We start from the raw sequence: 23,152 nt of genomic DNA, 5'->3' as shown, positions 1-23,152 counted from the left end.
TAATCCGCAACCGCCCTGGTGTGAACGGGGCCTTATGCTGACCACCAGATCCCTAAGCCTTAATGATGGCATCCATTTATCTATAAAGAGATGAAGAACTGGACTGTGACCACAGAAATGATTCATTGCAGCCGCCAGATGACTGCACCTACCATCTCATTTGTTCATAATCCAAGCGTGTATCTACTGACTAGCGAAAGTGGGGGGTAATGTAATGGGGGTTGATTTAGATCATCCTGTCTCAATCAGGGTGCCATGGCACACCGGTGAACTTTCTGGCTTCCTCAGGGTACCTCAAAATTTTGTGGTAGTGGGTCTGTGATCTGAAGGATACAGTCCATGTACCCATCTCAAAAATGGAGGGTGGGTGCAGCAGGTGTCTGCGGGTGGCTTCCGACAAAATATCCGTAAAGGATGGACACCGGCACTCCAAAGCAAGTTCAGTACGTGTCTATTAATGTACTAGTTGCAAGTAGAACACTCTATACAACGTTTTGGGGTCTCACAGGATCCCCTTAAATCAGGCAAACAAGTGATTGTGTTCTGAAAGAGGCTCCTGAAGTAAACGGGAAACATTTGATGCCAAAGGGGGGGGGTGGGGTCTCCTGATGCAAAGGGTAGCTCTGATTTGAAAGGGGCACTGTGTGGAGTCCACCATTAAAATCTATGACATTTTAGACGGGTGATACTTTTATTCAAGGGTGCCGTGACTATAAAAACGTAGAAAAACTTTGTTCTGGATAACCGGGTGAGATGGTTATATAGGGCATGACTACTGAAACTGCCGAGGCAGCAACTGCCCCTGGGCCCATGACATCAGAAGACCCATACCCGCTTTCTTAAATTTGGAATAAAATTCCTTTTTTTATGGTGGTGTTTTTTTTCCTGATTCTCTAATAGTCTAATGGAAATAGATACCATGGTAGATTTTTTTGTTTTTTCCAGTTTTTGTTAAAAATTTGCATTTTAGGGTCTGAATAGGAAAATTGGCCTTCTTCTTCTTTCTTCTTCTTCTTTTTTTTTTTTTTTTTAAATAGTATTTATTGGTAATCCCTTTTTACATTCTGCAATAGGGCCATTTTTGTTTTTCCTTATACCCCCCTGGTGGCAGTTGCCATGTAACATTTGTATTGATATATTTTTATTTTTTTTTAATTTCCAGGAAAGTAATATTTGAAAAACAATGGATATATCTGGATAATGCTGTTGGTAAACATTATGGCACAACGTTTGAGATCACTGCAGGTGGAAATCTTCAACCAAAGAGAAATGAAGTTGCAGCAGCAGGTATAGTTGGTTTTTCATGCTTAACAACATTTACTGAAGTCACCAGAATGTTTTGATATATCAGTCTAAGTAAACATGTAGAAGATTTGACGGCCATAGTTGGGTGTCTGGCTATTACTGGTGGAGAACTGGGCAGGTCAGCAATGGCTGATTGAGAGTAATACCATGTGAAAGAGTCTGTGTTGCAAGAAAATATGTCAAAAGCCTTCTTTGTGGCAGCAGACTGTCATATAGCTTGTTAAGCTTTTTTTTTTTTTCTACATTCAGACACCTAGAGATGCCTGCAATACCTGATGCTATGTTCAAATTTCAAGCCAACCTGATTGAGAGAAGATATGACACTTCCATGGCTGAGGAAAAGATTATAGCTTTCAATCAGCTTTGACCTCCTCTCCAGCGATGGAATGTCCCATGGCATCCTCACATCCTATATACACTGTATTAGACCTAATGACTCTCAGGACCTTAGACCATTGGAGCGGAGGGGGAGAGAGGCTGCAACTAAAACAAGCACTTAACCCTTGCTGCACTGCAAGGGTTAAGATTATTTCTGCCCAGAGTTCTTCTTTAATATATACTGCAGTTTGTTTTGGTAGATGTGTTTTGTAATCTTTTACCTACCCAGGAGCTCCTCTGGCTGTTGAGGAACTCCAAGTCCCAGCATACGTTGCAACTGGGGGATTCAAGTTGTCGATAGCAGTTCTCTGCACTGGAATATATAATATGCACACGTGCATGCATTTTTCATCATGATTTAAAAATTAATTTTTCCCTCCCAGAGCCTAAGGAAGCAGGTGCTGACAACCGGAATATAATCGATGATGGAAAATCTCAGAAACTAACCAGAGATGACATTGAAGCATTGAAGGAAAAAGGCATTAAAGGCCAGGTCAGCTCAATTTTCTGCATTAACATTCATAACTCCAGCTCCCTTTTTCACATTTGCCTAATATTTTGCTTACAGCAGCCCCATCCATTATGTAGACTGCTAGATATATCTATATAGATATATATATACATCTATAGATAGATAGATATATCTGTAGTAGTAATAAAACATGTTTCCTTTTAACATTTCCGATGCATTATTCTCTTCCTCTGGGATGCTCGGTGGCTTAATGCACATGTGAATAATGGTATTTTCTTTTTTGTTTATTTCATTCCTATTTTATCAGACATCGTTCCCATTTCATCACATAGGTTTAAAAAAAATGAAGAGAAATGGAACCTAATAGCATCACCCTGGGCACTTAATGGACCCCTAACAAGAACCAGTAACAATTGGGCTTATGCTAGTATCTGAGTAATCAGTGTTAAATCATTATTCTTGTGCAGACTTGCTTATTGAACATTGATATTTGACAGCTTATTAGGCTGTGCTTTGTCTGAGCCTCACAATTCATTGTAAGTGTAAGAGGTCAGAGGTCACCTAAAGTTTGACAGATGCTGCCCTCCCTGTGACCTGACTTCACACACTTTTCCTCAAGTCCATTACATGAGGCTCAATTCACAAAGCTTTGCCAGAATGGGCTAATATTTACCAAGCCCAATCTGCCGTGTGCTGTATACAGAGTTTCATTTAGTAAAAAACAGTCAGAAAGCAAATATTTTTTTGCTGCGTTCTGTCTTTAGAAACTGGTAATGGACAGTGGCACTGGTCTTTTTGGGTGTACCCTGTTTATCTGTAAAATAAGAATTTAGTAGAGTGTTTTTTTCTTTTTATTTGTTTAAAAATGTACCCCAAACCATTTATAGTTCTCCTTGCAAGTAACAGCAGAAACATTATTGTTTCATTTAGATTTGTCCCAAAGGAAATAGACTTGTGGGCAGCATCTGCATAGAACGTTGTCATACTAAAAGGAAGCCTGCTCTGTTTTTGCATTGCAATATGCAGCGATCAGCCATAATATCATGACCACCTGCCTAATATTGAGTAGGTCCCCCTTTTGCTGCCAAAACAGCCCTGACTCGATGAGGCATGGAGTCCACTAGACCTCTAGGTATGCTGTTGTATCTGGCACCAAGCCATCAGTAGCAGATCCTTTAAGTCCTGAATCAGACTTGTTTTTCTAGCACATCCCACTGATGCTCGATTTGGATTAGAGATTTGGAGTATTTTTATGCCAGGTCAACACCTCAAACTCGTTGTGTTCTTCAAACCATGTTTCAGTGTGGCATGGTACATTATCCTGCTGGAAAAGGCCACTGCCATAAGGAAATTTCCATCCTTTTCCATGCAGGTAGTGTACTTTGTCAGCAACAATGTTTAGGTAGGTGATACTTGTCAAAGTAACATCCCAATGAATGGCAGGACCCAACGTTTCCCAGCAGAACATTGCCCAAATGGTTCATCCTATAGTGCATCCTTTCCCAGGTAGGCAACACACATGCACCTGGCCATCCATAGGATGTAAATGTAGCTCAGTGGTCCAGTTCTGATGTTCATGTGCCCATTGTAGGTACTTTTTGTGGTGGACACGTGTAAGCATGGGCAACCTGACTGGTCTGCTATGCAGCAACATTGAACACATCGCATTTCGTTGCATGATACCTTTCTATCCGAACCAGCATAAACTTTGAGCTACAGTAGCTCTACTGTTGGATCGGACTACACAGGCCAGACTTCGCTCCCCACAAGCATCAATGAGCATTGGCCACATGTGACCCTGCTACCGGTTCACAGTTTTTCTTTCCTTGGACCACTTATGTAGGTCCTGATCACTGCAGACCGGGAACTGCAGTTTTGGAGTTGCTCTGACCTACCGTCTAGCCATTACAATTTGCTAATTTTGTTTTTCTGCTTCCAACACTTCAGGGACAAAATGTTCACATGCTGCCTAATATATCCCACCCACTTCCAGGTGCTGTTGTAACCATATAATCAATGTTAATCACTTCACCTCTCAATGGTCATAATGTTGTGGCTGATCAGTGTATGTCCCGTTATATCACTGAGTAGTTGAAACAGTTTAGGTTTATGCTGGCTACCTTGAAAGTGTGCGGGGGGACTTTTCGTGAGGATGTCATACTAAACTTGCGGTACTGCAGAAAAAAAGGATGTTGGATCTAGGTGATTTTTTTTTTTTTTTCTTTTTCCCCTTTCTTTTAAGCACAAGTGCAAAGATACATAGGTAAAGTTGGGTGACATTGTTTTAATTGCCCATGATAAATCTTTCCATATTTATATTGGCATGTTTGAATTTATTTTGAGTTAATTTCATTTGCATATATTGTCAGATATGTGAAATATTTCTTAACAAGTTGTTCTGTGTATTTCTTGCTTTAAGTGTCTCCGCAGCTTTAGTGTCCTTGCCCACTTATTGGTCCTGGACATGACCACTTTTTCTAGGAGAAAATTGTATTTTGTGTCTAGCTAGCAATGGCGTGAACCTTGCTTATAATTGGTATCCATGTGAAAACAAAGGGTTAATGTACTCAGTAACTTCCAGCAGATGACACGGACACAAACAAGAATGTTACTACCGCGACACTGTGTCTGCCATGATGTTCCGTTGGGAGAGTTGCCAGGATCCTAATATAATTACTGAGGAGAACATTTCAATATCGACAAGCATTCAATGGGAAATTAATAGTTTTCCCTAAGACAGAGCATTTTACAGTAATCAGTGTACTTGGGGAAATGTTCTACTGGAATTGTGGTGGGACTAGGTAGTTCAGTATTCCTGTCCCATCCCAGGAAGTCCTGAGTTTTGCCGAGTGGGACTTGTGGCTTTAACCACTTGGCAGACGAGGGCCACCAGAACTTGGTTCCCACTGACACCTACGTAAAAGGGGCTTTTATTAGGGAGGATTGTTACACTCTGATACCATATAGGTATAACATTTCAGGATTATAACACTAGAACATTTTAACAAGGAGGTAATGCCATTACGTTGAACTCAGGTCTCCTCAGGTTCGACACCGTCACATGAGTGTACCCATATTTAGGCTTCTCCCTAGGGGTCACACTATCCCCCTCCCCAGCTCAGACATCTGAGTCCACCGCTGAGTCGCCGCATTCTAACCAGCGATCCCAGACTTTATTGAACTTGGCAGGGCATCCTCTATGAGTATACGTATCCTGATACAGGGGTAGGTTGTCATTGACCAATTTCTTCCAGAAAGCTAGCGCTGGGGGCTCGGGTTTCTTAGAAGTAAAACCCAGATGGGTGCACTTTTGATGTGAAGGGGGAAACACATTTTTAGTGTGTTTTTGCATTGGGGTCCCACTTAAAATCTATGACCTTTTGGACTTGGGTGCCTCAAGATTTTGCATACTTTTAAAGGGTGCCGTGACTGAAAAAAAGGTTGGAAAACGTTGCTCTAAACTGCAGAACTGTGTATCCCGTGCCTTATTCTGAATACGTGAGAGCTATATCTTGATGGATGTTACATAGTTCAGAATGCTGCATTTTGTACACCATGCTGCATGTTACACCCTTTGGACTGCTTCACCTAATATACTACTCTGTACCTTACATTCTCCAGACCAGTTTCTTCTGTACACTGTGATGCACATTACATAATCAATTTATTCCTAAAACGGCAAATTGTTCTCTCAGTTTGGAAAGCAAAATGAGAATTTGTACCTGTGAAAAGTCCTTCCTAGTGTACGTCTACTTCTAATAGAGAAATTGTGTTTTCAGACATGGGAGTATGAACATTGATATGTACATAACTAAAAATGTAAGTGTGTTTTTTTTTTTTGGGCTTTAGGAAATTGTACAACAGCTTATAGAAAACAGCACAACGTTTCGAGACAAAACTGAATTTGCCCAAGAAAAATATATCAAGAAAAAGAAGAAAAAGTATGTTTATTTTTTTTAACACAATTTGCTTCCTTGTTTGTTAACACCATTCTAATTCAGTAAGGCAGCCAAAGAGGTCTGACCATGTGCATGTTTTGTTATTCCTAACTTCAGTACTGTGGTCAATGAAAGGTGAATGCTGATAGGTCTTATTTATTATGTTTCACATTGCTTGTTGACTTAATAATTCTGAATGGGTTCTGGTGTGATATTTTTATTTTTTGTGTGTGCGTGAGTGTAATGCTTTTGCACAAAAATGAAAGCTATCGCATTCTGTCAATGTTCTTCTATTGGTTCTCATTCATTTGAGCTGTAGTGCTATGGTGCTTGCTCTTAGAATGTATTAATATAATCCTAAAAAGATCTACAAAAAGCCTGGCACTGTTCAACATAAACTAATTTACAATTGCCTGGCACTGCTCATCTTAAATTAATTTGCAATGACTCCAAGGAAACAGATTATATATGTGATTTAAAGTATAATTAAACCCTCATTGGTTTTTTTTGCATGCATCTCCTGCTAGCAAGCAGTTAATATATACAAAAACATAAAAAAAGCAAAAAAGGTTCAAACTTACCTGTGTCTCTGCCGCGCACTCCCGTCTGAAGATTCTCGGGCGGCCGCAAAGGATCATGGGGCGGGCGCATGCTCTTCAGCCGGGAGAAGAGGAGAGACAAAAGTCAATGCAGGCAGCCCGGCAGTGTGCACCTGCCCACACACCGTGGGACACAGGAGGCACAGCAGTCAGTGCTGGATCAGAGACAGTCACCAGCGGTGGAGGGACTCCTGAAAACTACTGGAAAGAAGATGATTGGATCGAAAGGCATCATTTAAGGTAAGTCCTTAAAGCAGCGTGGGGGGGGGGGATTTAGACTTTAATGTCACTTTAAGCCTTTTGACATATAATGCCGTTGAAATAATACACACCACTAAAAAAAAGGATGAAAAATAACATTTACTTAATTGATAACCGATGACGGGTTATAGAAATAGCAGTCTCTGGTCTCTCTCAGGTTCTCTCCATCCCGGTGCGAGTGCCAGACCTGCAGACCTTACTGCTGGCTGCTGAGTTTGTTGATGGTCATGAGGACAGTTTTCCTAGCCTTCTCAACCAGGCAGAGTGTGAATTGGTTACATGCTACAAAAACTGATGTCAACAGCTTCCTCCCACTCTTCCTAAATTTAGGACGTAGTCTGAAATCGTAATGTATTACTAGTCGGAGCAGCTACTGCCAATTTTGTTGCTTTGTAGTAAGCAAGACTTCAATTATTTTCCTGACTTTAGATACATCAAAGATAACTTAAAATAAAGATTGTGCTTTCATCTAGAAATTCAGAAATCTAAACAGAGCCACTATAAACATGTTGTAAACCTATAGTAATTAGTAAAATTGGAACCAGAACTTACTCTTCGTATACCTGCATAGATCTTCTAAATGGCATTGTACTGGATGTCCTGTGCAGATAGGATGTGCATGGAAATATTTGCTTCTTCTGTGGCAGATTGCGTCCAATGGGCAGAATTACCGAAGAGTATTGCAGGCATGAAGCTTGCTCCATTCTTCTAAACTGAGAAAGCGGAGCAGATCCTGCTCCTAATTAACAAAAGGCGCTCAAGTGATCTCCATTTTCTCTGTAGTGTCTTTGTGTAGAGAGCTGGAGCTGCTTGCCTTGCCGCCCTTTGCCCGTTGTCACCACTTTGAGGGAAGAGGAAGGCTATCAACCCTGCGTTTGCCTATATGTTCACTGCATGGGCAGAGAGAGGCTTGTGTGCTCTCTCCCAGGTTTACCATCAAGCAGTTCACATCCCGATCCTAAGGTCCAGTCTGGTGGGAATCTGTGGCAGTTTTCTAAATTGAAAATGACTGACTGTGATCCCTTTGGTAAATAGTCACAGAACCTGTGCCAGTTCTAAGTTCTATTTGAAGTAGACGGGCCATTATAATGGCAGAGGAAGCTTTGTTAATTGCCCCCCATTAAAATTTAACAGCAGCGCTCTGGCCAAGTGTTGCATTATGGAAGGAGGACGTGCACCTGCTGTCCTTGTACTCAAAATTTAAAATCCAAGGTGTTTAAGGTGGCTGTAGCATGAAAAGTTGAAAGAATTTTACCCCATGCATGGCGCTCCTCAGAGGTGGGGTAAGCAGTGGGACGACCGGTGGGTACCGCGGTTGCGACTGGAGCGTGGAAAGTTGATGGGGGAGGGGGGGTTATAAAACTTTTTTTTTTTCTGCGGTTGTGCGGCTTCCGTTGTGTTTGGACCATGGTGTCCAACAAATGTACTAAAGGGACACAAAAATTGGAGATGGAAGCGCCACTACCTGGCGCAATAAATGTGGTGAAGCAGGGTGAGAGAGAAAAGGTGATGTACTCACCTATGGTTGGGTGAGCGTTTGCTTTTAGCAATCGGGGTGAGGTGCACCGGATGGAGTGGAGCGGTAGCGGGAACGGCCTCTCTTTTGCTGGGTGGTGTAGTGGTAGAGCCAGGTGGAGCAGATGGAGACACAAAAGTAACGAGGTGAGTTAAGAGTGGTGAGCAAAGGAAGGGAGAACTTCTGTAAGCTCCACTGCCGTCCAGTCCACCTTCCGGCACCGCGTCACTCCCCAGCGCCGGACACCGCCGACGTCCAGCAGGACAGCCACGCCTGCAGTCATCCAGAGGATCACCCCACGGCCCTCCATCCAGGCACTACAGTGGCTGCACCGTCGTCGCTGAGAACCGTTCTTCACTTTCCCCGCGGTGAGTTACAGAAGTTCTCTCAAGGTGGTTGTAGAAGAGCTTTGCTATAATCCTACAGGTATATTGTGGCTTTTTTTTTAATGGACTTTATGGTGTTGTACTTCTGTTGTACAGAAGTATTTTAGTTGACAACATATTCCTAGATTATAGAGTCACTTTCATAAGGCCTGGTTCACACCTAGGTGTTTTACAGCGCGTTCCACGCGCGGTAAAACGCTCTACATGTGAAAACCAATACTTGCCTATGGGCATGGTTCCCACCTGGGCGTTTTACAGCATGTAGGAACGCGCTGCAAAACGCCCTATGCCCAAAGAAGTACAGGAGCTTCTTTGGGGCGTATTTGCCGCGCGTATCCATTAGGATACAGCCGGATAGCCCTCGTAAACGCGTGTTTGTTTCTTTTACCGCAAATCGCGGTAAAAACGTGCGGCAAACGTGCATATTCCGTACGCCCAGGTGTGAACCAGCCTAAAAGGGCAGATACAAAATTTCATTTGTCATGGTTTTCATTCTGTGCAAATGTAATTTTATGTAAAAGGCAAAAGTGTGTGGTGTGTGAGATCATATAACCATGAGTATACGATGAGCAAGGATGTCTTGTTGGGTCTCTGTGTTCCAACACTTTTTTTTTTTTTCCAAAAATATTTTATTAAAGTTTCATCATTTTACACAAACGTCATCACTTCAAAACAAAACATCAGGTATGTGATATTATGCAGGTCCCAACACTTTTAATGAGGACCTGCAGATCTTCTGATTTGGCTGAGATCTGCCTGTTTTTGGACACCATTATTCTTTTACTGCAGACTTACAGAGTGTATTCCAGAGCAGCAAAAGTGTGGCGGCAACACTAAAGGTGGCAAGTAGGCACATTTGATGTACTGTCATATGGAAAACTGTACCAATAACCACTGAGATATCGAGGGAATGAGATTTATTTATATATTATATATTTTATTTATTTATGCAGATATTCTCTATGTCAACGCTGTGCTATGAACCTTAAATATAATATGAATATATTTTATTTCTTTGGATAATAACTTCCCTCTAAATGCCCAAGCCTTGTATCCTTCCTTATCATGATTTTCTTTTGGCTGTTAGAATTGTAGACTTTTTGGGCCAGTGAGCCAGTATTGATCGGTGCTGAACTGGCAGGAAATAGAATGCTGATAATAAAGGTTTACCACTTACTTTATCTGACTTAACGTCACCTCTGTACCCCCTGAGGTGGTTTCCGTTCTCAGTCTGCTGCATCAGCTCCTCTGCCTGGCGCTTCTTGGAAAACCATATTCAGTAAGTGTGGAAGCTGAGCAGTGGTCTGTGACTTTCCTGCTGAGACAGAAATTGTCTGTGCTCTAAACATATCAGGATTGTTGCTGGGAGCTGTATAGGATATGTATGATCCTAATCGTTTAAAGTACTGCTATTGTGAAAAATATTGTTTTCTGACAGCTGCATGCAAGTTTTACTAGTAACAGTATTCAGTATATTCTAGTATTTAGTATATAAATTCCATGTTTTTGTCCATTCTATTTTTTTTCTTCACATTTACATGCTGACCAAGCTATCCAGTACAAATTATAGTGACAGGCGTTGAGTCTAACTAGAATGTATCCAACTTATCCCGACAGTGTTGTAGTTTGTCCCAACCTCTGTTGGCGTTGGCTTTGGCAACCTCTGCCTCTAATCAAAATGGGGATCTGTGGCCCCAAATTAGATGGTTTTTTTTCCTAACCATCTCCATCTGATCAAAAATGATCTGATCTCCAAACTATATGGCCTAGACCAGAGCGACGCAAACTCCGACCCTCCAGCTGTGGTGTAATTACAAATCCCATCATGCATCTGCCTTCTGTAATCATACCTGTGGCTGTCAGTCTTGCAATTGCTAATGGGAATTGTAGTTGCACCACAACTGAAGAGCCCGAGTTTGCCTACCCCTGGCTTAGATCATGGCTCTATGTAATCAGATTGGATATTAAATTAGAACCTTCAATGATCTTCCAGTGATGTGATCACTTAGGAATGAATACTCGAGCAGTAGGGTGACCCTTTTCATCACCTAGCATGCACATCCACTATTCCATATGGTGTACAATCTGCCTCTTGCAAGTGAGGATTTACTGTATGCCAATCTTTATACATTTTTTTTTGCAACAGAGATGCAAGGATGAAAAATTCAAACTTTCCCCAGTGATGCCTATCTATAAATAAATATCTGAGATATCTCCTTTTAGAAGCCACAAGTGAACTAGAACATCTCATCCTATAATGTAAAGTAGTTTTTCTAAAATTGGCTCAACTCTAAAGCAGCAAGTACAACAGAAATGTAACAATGCCATAAATATTAATAATACAAGTAGCTGATAAGCACAGACAATGAAAGGATGGTAAAGAATGGAAATGTGCCTAGGATTTCCTTCTGCCCCACAGCCATAAGCAATTATCCTATTCAGCAGAGTCATTACTCACCCACAGTTTACCTCTTGTCATGTGAAGACCTTTTCATGAAATACGTCAGTGTGTGCTAGTCCTGTCACTGCTTCAATGGGCTGTTTTCCTGTTCATAAACAGATGACTCTGTAAGATTACCAGCTGACATTTTTTCCATATCTTTAGCTGATACTGATGATATTCAGTTGCTGTTTTGCAAGAAAATACTCCACAATATCATAAATGATGGCTGTGCATGGCTCAAAAACAAGATTCTTCACGCTACAAAAAAACTTCAATATAAATAACCGAGATATTCATATAAAATCAGAACATCTTTCTTTTTTTCAATTTTCTTTTTTTTTTTATTAATAAAGGCAGTTCAGAGCGCAATAGTGATGGACAAGAAGAGCTGCCTGTCTACAATAATTTGAAATCTGGATGTTGTCATTTATTGTAGAAAATAGTAAGTTCCTCTGCACTCCTCACAGCGCTCCCGGCCCAAGTACTTGTAGTGGTGCTCGCAGTGACAATCACGGATGGCACCGTGCAACAAAGAGGGCAAAGCAGAAATCACCAGCACCCAGTAAATATCTTTGATGTCCATTTAATCGGACCAATTGTCATGTACAAAATAGTGACATTTCGGGACCGCACAGGATCCCTTCATCAGGGTGACCATGTAACAAGTCTGTGTCTGTGTATATTGTCGCGCTGATGAAGGAATCTTGTGCGGTCCTGAAACGTCACTATTTTGTACATGACAATTGACGATTGGTCCGATTTACATGGACATCAAAGATATTTACTGAGTGCTGGTGATTTCTGCTTTCCGTCATTTATTGTAGGTCTCCACTGCATTGGGTCCTCCATATTGGGGTGTTGGATATAATGGAGCAAGGTAAAAGTGGAGCTTTTGCACGCAGTAACCCAAATCCTTCAATTTAAACCTCTGCCAGAAACTTTCTGAAACGTTTATTGAGGGATATGATCAAAGTATGATTCTTCTTCTTCTTCCCTCAGTTTTGTAGATGAGCAAATTGTCATGCTAATCTGACTTGACAGTACATCATCGAATGTAGGGATGTTCAGATACCAAGTACCGTACTTGGTACAGGTACAGATGCTTTTCCAGCTCTAAGACTAGACTAGAGAAAAACTAAAACGTTTGGAGGCAGCTGTCATTTTTAAGGAGCATACGGAGCTCCTGGGATTTGTACATCTCTGTTTTAAATGTATGTTTTTGTTTTATATGGATATATTTTAGGGATGCATCGATACCATTTTTTCCAGACCAAGTGCAAGTACTCAGATACAATTAGCAAAACAAATGATTATCCGCGCTATAGTGCTCTGCCCCAATCTCCTCAAAAACACCCTATTGACAGCTGCAGAGATAGAGAGAAGCTATATAAACTTCTCCCACAATATATTAAACAAAAAGACACTGCGCTATCTTTAATATTATAAATATTTTATAATATTAAAGATAGCGCAGTGTCTTTTTTTTAAATACTCAGATACAATTACTGATACACTTTTGTTTAGTGTCATGTGACCGTTTTTCTACAAAATACAGACTAATGATTTCAGGACAGTGGTGGGGGGCCTGAGCCAGGTCACAGCTGCAACCTCTGCGACCCTGGCGATACTTGCCATTTTTATAAGAACTAGCACTGGTATTTGAACATCCCCAATTGAATGTAAATCATCACCAGAAATTTAAAGGCAGCTCTCTGGGTTTGAATCCTCCTATAGATTTTATGCAGCGCCACACATCTCACTCGAATTCCTCTTAAAAACATTTTGCTCCGAAGATCTATGATAAAGCTCTTCGGAATGAAACGCTGTCAGAGAGGGGGAGCCGCATTTACTTTCTGGTGACTGATGTGCATTTGGCGGGGATGAGCCATTCTTGTTTATATCCAAGTAGATCTGTGATTCTGAAAGTGCAACTCTAACCAAAAGGTTTTACTGGTTTTTGGCTAGATTTTTATGTTATCTTCTCAGTTGGAGAGATTTACTCTTGCTCATGGTCTCCTTTCTTTCCTGGTAATCGTTGTCATTGGAACAGAAAGTGAGAAAATGAAATCTAAAATTTTACAGTTGCCACCAGAACAGGAGTAGAGGGGAGATCTCCCATCATTGACACCTATTCTAGTGACCGTTGTCAAGGTTAGGAGTTACCTTTTGGGGTCATTTCCTGTTATGTGCTGTTATTTATCTGGGAAGGTAAATTAAGGGAAGTCGCCTTATTGCCGACATTAATTGCAGGACAAAATCCTGCAGTTCTAGCCCTTCCTCACTTTGTCCAAAACTAGAAAGGTTTTGGCTGAAGATCACTTTAAGTGATGCATTAGCCTTGTTGCCAATAAATGTTTGAAGATCCTCCCTATATATCTTTATATATTGACAAAGGTGAATTTAGGTTAAACTGCACAAAACATCCTATCCTTCTTGCCACCATATGGTAGGTCAGTTTGCTCACCTTGGTTGCAATCCTTTTGTCATAATCCGATTGAATGTAGATAAAGCCAGTTATATTACTTTTTTATTTCTAGTTCTTCTGCACCTTTTCAAGAACAGCGAGTCAAATAACATGACTTTCTTCAATCCCCAGATACGAGGCAATTATTACAATTGTAAAGCCATCTACAAGGATCCTTTCAATGATGTATTATGCAAGAGAGCCAGGGAAAATCTGGTAAGGGGCCCTTTGAATTCTGGTATTATTGTGTTTGAACAAAAGAGAACATTTAGTAAATATGGGCATGTAAATAATAGTGCACTTATGTTTGCTTGATGTTTTTGTGTGCATTGTTTGGCTGACAAAATAGATATTTCATTACCTAGCATTTATGCACAATGAACTAATGTAGTAACTCTGCAAAATCACCCCATGGAAGCAATCAGGTTCACCCATGGAAGCAATCAGGTTCTATCTGTAATGTTTCCATACTGTGTGCATTTTGTAAATGTTGCAGATCTAATAATGTTCTGAATATCTACAAATTATATATAAACATGTCATGTGATGCCACTATCGCTAACTATGTCATGGTGGTTTTCTAAAAGCCCCCTAGAATCAGCTCAGCTTGCCATTGAATCTGTGTCTTTCTGTTGCCTGGATGTCCTGCTTATCTGACAGCATCAATATCTTTTGGAGACACTAACCTGAAACAATTGTGATTAGGAGTTTTGACTTCACTCTAACTTTCTAATTTGCATGCTTGTTCTGGATCAATATCTTCAATTACTAATCGTCGGGCAGCCGGGCAACTAGTAGTTTTAGTAGTATTTTCCTTTTGGAATCTTAAAACTCCTAGTAGAAATGCAAGGGGATAAAAACTCAGACAGTAAAAGGGTGAAAGTAAGGGACATGCCATTTCCACCTTCAAAATGAAGCAGAGTCAATGAAATTCGGGCATCTGCTATTGATCTCTGCACCCACCATTTTGAAGGCTAAAAACCATTTTGAAGGCTATAAATTTCCACAGAAGCCACGCGCTCCAATCAGCTGTGTGTCTAAAGCCGCGGCTCTCTGCTGTCTAATGAAAGTGGGAGCAGTGGCTTCAGCGGACGCATGCAAACAGTGTTCATGGGAGGACACATGGGTATATCGGCCTGGAACAATGGGGCTGCAAAACAGCTGTATATATGTACAGTGCAAAAGGAATATGGTGATGGGAGGCGAGAGTAGAGAGAGAGCATCATCAGCCTGCTGCTGTTAATTCACTGTCCATTATGTTGCAAGGATGTTTGACATTTTAATAGTGTATTTCCACTTTTGCAAACAAATTTGAGAAAACCCCTTCATATGTTTTGTGTGACTATTCACGCTGCATACCTAAAAAAAAAAATATGCTCCAGGTGGGGTCTAATGTAGTTGGCCGGTGACTGCCCAGAGGACTCCACCTGGAGCTCCGCCCACAACAGTGTGTCATAGACTCTCCTCTCCTCACGCCTGCGGGAGTGATCGCCGCCTCCTACTCCTGCGCCGGCTCGTAACATCGAGACGTGCACGTCGGCGGCTCCTCCCCCGCAAGCGTAACTTCCCATTAAGATGGAGACAAATTCGATTGCTCGGTGTTCTAGTGTGGTAGAACGTTGAGCAATCATTTCCTCTATACTTACCCTCAACCACAAGCTGAACCCTAAACCTACTGGCTGTCTCCCTGGACTCACAGCCAGCTCCCTTATGCTACAACTTACCTGCCTCAGATCCGGAGTCCACTAATCCATCAATCCATCCTGGCTGCAGCTCACCTGCCTCAGATCCTTTGCTCACTATGCAGCTAAACTTCTAACAGCAAGTACATGGCACCTAGGTGCAACTTGTCTATATTACTGGCTGCCATTACGCTGTATGCTACAGCCCTCATAGCCAGGACTTGTCTTGTTAGAAATACATGGTTACTATAGAAGGGGGGCACTATAATTGTATTTTCAAATAACTTGCATACCATTCCACTGATAATCAGGTGTGACAGCTACTGATACCATCACGCTCCAACAGTATCGTGGGCAGTGCTACCAACCTAACCCCTCCTTATCGTAGCCACTATTGATACAGAGGAACGCGCTGCTGCACAGATTAGTAAGTAATCTGAACAGCGGCGTGTTCGTCTTCAGCCGCCAGTGAAAGCCACCAGCAGAGGATCCCATAGCGACCCAGGCGGCCCGCACGGCATCTGCCCAGGCCACATAGCGGCCGCCTGGGTCGCTATGGTGATTGTCACGCCACTGCAGGGGATAATTGAAAAACACTATTGCTGTAGTGTACTCTATATGTAGTACATGTAAAGTACATATTCCCAATACGCTGCAGCAATAGAATAGCATAGAATTTTGCCTAAAATTATTGGTCTGTATTGTTTTTGAAAAAATGTTACCTGTCCCTTTAAGAGAAAGTATCGGTAATTGGTATTGGCAAGTACATGAGGGCTAGTACTTGTACTTGGTCTTAAAAAAGTGGCATCGGGACATCCCTAGTCTGTATAGTTGGCCTTTTGAAGCGTCTCTGTACAATTTCAAAGTACAAGCATGCATATGTACTCAGTACTTGGTTTGGGCCCCTTTTGCAGCAATTACTATTACTTTTGCACGATATTCTAATTATTCGAGTTTCACCTGTATAAGATGCAATTTAAAAAAAAAAAATTTAAGTTCTGCAATGTGAATGGGAACATGTAACAAATATAAAATAGGTGTCATCCAATTTTGCTGCAAAAGTGGAAATACACTTTTCTGCAGATTCCTACCTGGCTCTGGGCTAAAGATTGACGAAAGCCTTGCCAATGATATTATCAATCCGACTGCTAACGTGGGAATTTCTTCCCTTTTTATTATCACCACTTTAGCAGTCTCATTATTCCAATAGAAAATGTTGTTTGATGTTAATGTTTAAGGATTTAAAAGTATGTCACAAACAAAAGCTATATAAGCATTTAAAGCTATTTTTCCTACACTGACCTTGAAGTGCATGCTGTAAAATGGCATTGAGTGTTTGTTTATTTTTGGTGATGACAACCCAGATCTCTGTGTTGGCAGTCCATTTTCGATCTTTTTCCCTCTACAAACCAAAATTAAAACCACATCTCTCTCTCTCTATCTGATACAAAACCTTTCTCCCATGAAGTGGAAACATTTTGGTTTTCTTTTGTCTTGCCAGCCAGCTTCGTTATGATACATTGGCACAGATGTTGACATTGGGGAATATTCACGCGGGCAGTCAAGTTATTGTCATGGAAACCTGCGCTGGTTTAGTGCTGGGATCTGTTATGGAGCGCATGGGAGGTAAGACACTAAAGCTGCATATATTGTACATTTTATCTTCCTCTGGGCAGGCTGGAGGAGCGTCGCGTCACTGCTGTGGGCGGAGCTCCAGGTGGGGTCTAATGTAGTTGGCCGGTGACTGCCCAGAGGACTCCACCTGGAGCTCCGCCCACAACAGTGTGTCATAGACTCTCCTCTCCTCACGCCTGCGGGAGTGATCGCCGCCTCCTACTCCTGCGCCGGCTCGTAACATCGAGACGTGCACGTCGGCGGCTCCTCCCCCGCAAGCGTAACTTCCCATTAAGATGGAGACAAATTCGATTGCTCGGTGTTCTAGTGTGGTAGAACGTTGAGCAATCATTTCCTCTATACTTACCCTCAACCACAAGCTGAACCCTAAACCTACTGGCTGTCTCCCTGGACTCACAGCCAGCTCCCTTATGCTACAACTTACCTGCCTCAGATCCGGAGTCCACTAATCCATCAATCCATCCTGGCTGCAGCTCACCTGCCTCAGATCCTTTGCTCACTATGCAGCTAAACTTCTAACAGCAAGTACATGGCACCTAGGTGCAACTTGTCTATATTACTGGCTGCCATTACGCTGTATGCTACAGCCCTCATAGCCAGGACTTGTCTTGTTAGAAATACATGGTTACTATAGAAGGGGGGCACTATAATTGTATTTTCAAATAACTTGCATACCATTCCACTGATAATCAGGTGTGACAGCTACTGATACCATCACGCTCCAACAGTATCGTGGGCAGTGCTACCAACCTAACCCCTCCTTATCGTAGCCACTATTGATACAGAGGAACGCGCTGCTGCACAGATTAGTAAGTAATCTGAACAGCGGCGTGTTCGTCTTCAGCCGCCAGTGAAAGCCACCAGCAGAGGATCCCATAGCGACCCAGGCGGCCCGCACGGCATCTGCCCAGGCCACATAGCGGCCGCCTGGGTCGCTATGGTGATTGTCACGCCACTGCAGGGGATAATTGAAAAACACTATTGCTGTAGTGTACTCTATATGTAGTACATGTAAAGTACATATTCCCAATACGCTGCAGCAATAGAATAGCATAGAATTTTGCCTAAAATTATTGGTCTGTATTGTTTTTGAAAAAATGTTACCTGTCCCTTTAAGAGAAAGTATCGGTAATTGGTATTGGCAAGTACATGAGGGCTAGTACTTGTACTTGGTCTTAAAAAAGTGGCATCGGGACATCCCTAGTCTGTATAGTTGGCCTTTTGAAGCGTCTCTGTACAATTTCAAAGTACAAGCATGCATATGTACTCAGTACTTGGTTTGGGCCCCTTTTGCAGCAATTACTATTACTTTTGCACGATATTCTAATTATTCGAGTTTCACCTGTATAAGATGCAATTTAAAAAAAAAAAATTTAAGTTCTGCAATGTGAATGGGAACATGTAACAAATATAAAATAGGTGTCATCCAATTTTGCTGCAAAAGTGGAAATACACTTTTCTGCAGATTCCTACCTGGCTCTGGGCTAAAGATTGACGAAAGCCTTGCCAATGATATTATCAATCCGACTGCTAACGTGGGAATTTCTTCCCTTTTTATTATCACCACTTTAGCAGTCTCATTATTCCAATAGAAAATGTTGTTTGATGTTAATGTTTAAGGATTTAAAAGTATGTCACAAACAAAAGCTATATAAGCATTTAAAGCTATTTTTCCTACACTGACCTTGAAGTGCATGCTGTAAAATGGCATTGAGTGTTTGTTTATTTTTGGTGATGACAACCCAGATCTCTGTGTTGGCAGTCCATTTTCGATCTTTTTCCCTCTACAAACCAAAATTAAAACCACATCTCTCTCTCTCTATCTGATACAAAACCTTTCTCCCATGAAGTGGAAACATTTTGGTTTTCTTTTGTCTTGCCAGCCAGCTTCGTTATGATACATTGGCACAGATGTTGACATTGGGGAATATTCACGCGGGCAGTCAAGTTATTGTCATGGAAACCTGCGCTGGTTTAGTGCTGGGATCTGTTATGGAGCGCATGGGAGGTAAGACACTAAAGCTGCATATATTGTACATTTTATCTAAACAGCGGTTCTGTCCGTCGTTACCAGTATTAAAGTGGTGTACAAATGGAAGAAAAGCAAGGCCATGGTTGCCTTGACTCAGCTTTACATAAAGCCTCTAATTTGATGTAAAGGTGAACCCTGACTGAGTAAGCTATGAGTAGGGCCACTTTGGCTGAATCATGATCGCATGTTTGTCATGCCCGTTTTTTTTTTGCCTTGGTTTTATAAAGTCCTGCGTTGGATTTGTAACCGTTTGCAGACTTTTTCTACTACACTCATAGAGGAAGCTGGTAGGAGCTTTGGTTATACACCTGTGTTCCGGGGAACTTTTTCAGTCAAAAGAGGTACAGTAAACTCCCTATTATCCGGCTTCCACAGGGATTGGTAGATTACGGATAAATGTAGTTTCTGGTTGATTGGGAGTTACTATTAAAAATAGGTCTAACTAATGCCAGTCTATATTGACTTAATAATAATAATGAAATGCAGTAATCAAATGCAAATTAAGACAAATAGACACACTTAAAACAAATTGAGACGAATGGGCACACGATCGTTTCCAGGATAATACATGCTGCAGATCAGCAGAACAGTGAGTACAAAGGGGATTTTTTTTTTTTTTCTGGTTAGATGGAAGTTCTGATTAGTTGAATTTCAGATAACAGAGTTTACTCTAGGCACTTTCTGTTGCCTTTCTGTAAACCCTGACTGAATTACATTTAAGTGCTAAAGCACTTTACATTATAAACAATTGCCATTTTATTTCTTGTTTTCAACTTTTCTCATACGTTTTTGTGGTATTGCTCTGCTACAGCCACTACTGTCTACATGTATACACTCTAGCAATGGATGCATTGCACCTCTTATGGCAGGTGTTCAAATAGTGGCAACAGTGTGCCATGCTTGTGTAATGTGTGTTTTGAAGTGGCTGCTTGTAGTCTCTATTTGGAAATGCAGGAACACCATTGGGAGAAAGGGATGTAGCATTCTCACCCTTTTAAAGTGACATTAACTCAGGAGTTACATCTTAAAAATGCATTCAAGGGCCTATTCAGGCCAGATTGTGCGCTAATCGCACAGCATCTGGTGTGCGGTGCCCTCGCATACTGCCGAAGCGCTGTTCCCACTGCATCACACTGTGCTTTGCTTTTTTTTTTTTTGTTAGATCTTTATAGAAATGTCACAAGTGACATTTCATTCAGTTCTATGGACACAGCAGGGTGCAAGGCAGTTGTACTACTTCACATCCTGCTGCTTTGAAAACAAAAAAAGTAAGGTATGCCTACCGCAACATGGTGGTGTGACTGGGCACCATTCATGACAAGACAAATTACCTTGTCTTACACTGGGGCTGTGCTGGAAATAAAGGCCAGCGCAGCTCAAACACAAATGGTGTGAATGGTCCCTAACTATTACCAAAAATGTATCTTGTTTGTGTATCATTTAGCGGTAGATCCTCAAATCATCTATGAATTGGTGCAGACACTGTCCTTCCTTCTGGAGGGTGGCTACTTTTGTTTCCCATGGTCCCTGTGTGTTTTGCAAAGTAGCTACCGCTCCAAGCTCGCTCCCGTGATGGACTACAATGTCCCGTTTAGTTAGCTAATTTGTATTGAGAGTATAGTCCATCACGGGAGTGAGCTTGGAGCGGTGGCTACTTTGAGGATCTACAGCTGAGTGATACACACAAGGTAAATTTCTATTAATAGTTTGGGTATAGTAATGCACTTTTAAGATTTAACTCCTGAGTTTAGTGTCACTTTAACAGAAAGTGTCAGAACAAGGACCTTTGTGGCGTATCACCAGGTATGATTTAATAATAACTTCAGATTTAAATATCACTGAGATTATTTAATATGTTAGGACTTATGAGATTTTAGTGATTGGGTTGACTTATACAATAAGTGCCTGTGTCTATGGAGCCTTTTGGCTCAAATGTCACAACTGCACTGTACTTGGCATGCATTTATTTATTTTATTTTTTTTACCCAACTTGTACAGATCCGAAAGCATTTTAGAAACATTGGGTGACCATTTTTTTCTTAACGAGTGGAATGATTTCTAAAATTATAACCATGTTCTGTTCTATGGTTGTTTTTAGACACAAGTGCTTCTGTGTTAAACACTTTCTCAATTCTGAAAAGGATTTGGGAGCATAATAACTAGTCTGGCACTTTTGTAATATTGATGTTGCTTGCGTCAGCACTTTCATTAATGGCAATGTTTAGAGTGGAGGTAAATCTGCGTCTCTAAATATACAGCCTGGAGCTAGGATCAGTCATGTTGCAGAGGTGTTGGTCACAATAGGACACGAAGAGTGTTCGTGTTTTTCATTGTTGTTTGTTAGTAGGGAACACAACCATGTTTCCTACAACTTTCATAAATTATGGAATAATTTTGTAGCTAATGTACAGGATGTACTGTATGTGTGTCCTACACATAAAGAAAATGAGCATTGTAGCGTGTACAGACTAGAAAATTCGCTAGGGGTGTTAAAGGGAATCATTCCTAATCTCAGGAAGTTGGTTTTAGTTGACCACTCAACTAAGGACTATAGAAATAGGAAGTGCAAGGAGGTCATCACTGGACCACTCTCTTCTGGAAAAAATCGCCTCGGGCATCCTTTATGTGCCACTGCTCCTGAAACAAATCTTTAAAAACCTATCTTGGGTGCAGCCATCTTGGAATTGTCAGGAGGAAGCAGGGGGAGAAGAGTCTCGTCACTTTCAAGGGTCAACATTTAAGATCCTGCAGATGTGCAGTGCAACTTGTTTTGCTGCTTGTAATCTGAAATCCTGCTATAGTGTCAAGTCCGAGCACAGCTTGGAAGGAGGGCAGCAGGCAGCCCACACTAATGCAAAGAAAAGTGGCCCTAGTGTCAGAAGGAAGGAAACTCAGGTGGCAGATACTTACATAAAAATGCCTCACATTCTATGTACAGGCAGGGTAAATCTGCTGGACACAAACTGTCCTGGTAAACAGGATAGATGCTTTACAGTGCTGTGCATGTACCTTTAAAGTGTAGTATATAAACCCTAACAATTATTCCCTTTTTCCTCTTTTATATATACCTCTTAAAAGCATTTTGCTGTATGTTTGATAAAAAACCTGTTGGTCCAGCCAGACATCTTGTGAACCGATAACGCCCTCTGATTTCTGCCTCTGCTGTACCATTCTCATGGACAGCTCTCAGGCAAACCCAATGTAAATGAAACATCATAATTGGTGCTTAACCTGAATTTTTTTATTTTACATCTAGTTAAAAAAGGCCTGCTGGCTCCTAGAGTGAAGTCCACATTGTGTTTTGTACCCCCATTTCTACATAACATGCCCCAATGAACACATGACATGTGGCCATATCCTTGTTCATTTGCATAAAGAAAATCATGAGCAATGAATTAAGAATTGTAATTTTCCCTTTTTTTTTTGTTTTCCCCTCTAAGGATATGGATCTGTTATTCAGATGTACCCAGGCACTGGACCTGTTAGAGCTGCAACAGATTGCTTTGGTTTTCCCAAATCTTTCTACAAAACCCTGTATGAATTTCCCCTCAGTAAGGTGGAGAGTCTGATATCTGGGACTTTCTCTGGTCACACTAGTGTTTCTACAGAGCAGGACTCTGCAGAAGGTGAGAAGGAGAGCAATGGATCAGCTCTTGATAAACAAGAACCTGCACAGGAGGTTGATGAAGACTCTTGTCCTGCCATGGAACCTGAATCCACAGTGGACTCCAGCCAGCCAGAGAACCAGGGAGAGATGGAAGTTTGTGGTGAGGAGAACAGTGAGAAAGACCAGAATCCTGAAAAGAAACCGATTGTAAGTGCCAGGGTACCATATTTTGACAGTGTCCCTTTGCAAACCGAATTCTGTTTAACCACATGCCGTCCGCCCGTTGTAAAAAAACGGACGGACGGCACTGCAGCATTGACGGGTTGCCGTTACCGGGTGTTTCACATATAGGCGATCAGTGGCTCCATAGCCTGCCGATCGTCTATATGTGCTCGTTTCCACTGAACCCCATCCGCCGCCGGTTCTCTCCCCCC

At 41.6% G+C, this 23,152-nt stretch overlaps 1 protein-coding gene across 1 annotated transcript in view; it reads left to right on the top strand.

Annotated features, from left to right (window-relative positions):
• Window positions 1-23,152, top strand: part of TRMT6 (tRNA methyltransferase 6) — a 46,334-nt gene that overhangs the window by 7,048 nt on the left and 16,134 nt on the right. Inside the window, exons 2-7 of the mRNA XM_018566645.1 lie at window positions 1,163-1,287; window positions 2,067-2,176; window positions 6,005-6,096; window positions 13,895-13,978; window positions 16,946-17,070; window positions 22,552-22,925. Coding sequence (XP_018422147.1) covers window positions 1,163-1,287; window positions 2,067-2,176; window positions 6,005-6,096; window positions 13,895-13,978; window positions 16,946-17,070; window positions 22,552-22,925 — 910 coding nt within the window. The remainder of the gene's footprint in view (window positions 1-1,162; window positions 1,288-2,066; window positions 2,177-6,004; window positions 6,097-13,894; window positions 13,979-16,945; window positions 17,071-22,551; window positions 22,926-23,152) is intronic.

The sequence above is a fragment of the Nanorana parkeri genome, unplaced genomic scaffold, assembly GCF_000935625.1.
Source record: "Nanorana parkeri isolate BGI_ZX_2015 unplaced genomic scaffold, ASM93562v1 scaffold28, whole genome shotgun sequence".
Lineage (NCBI taxonomy): Eukaryota > Metazoa > Chordata > Amphibia > Anura > Dicroglossidae > Nanorana > Nanorana parkeri.
Note: the sequence above shows the minus strand (reverse complement) of the source record. Positions and strands in the feature narration are given on the sequence as shown.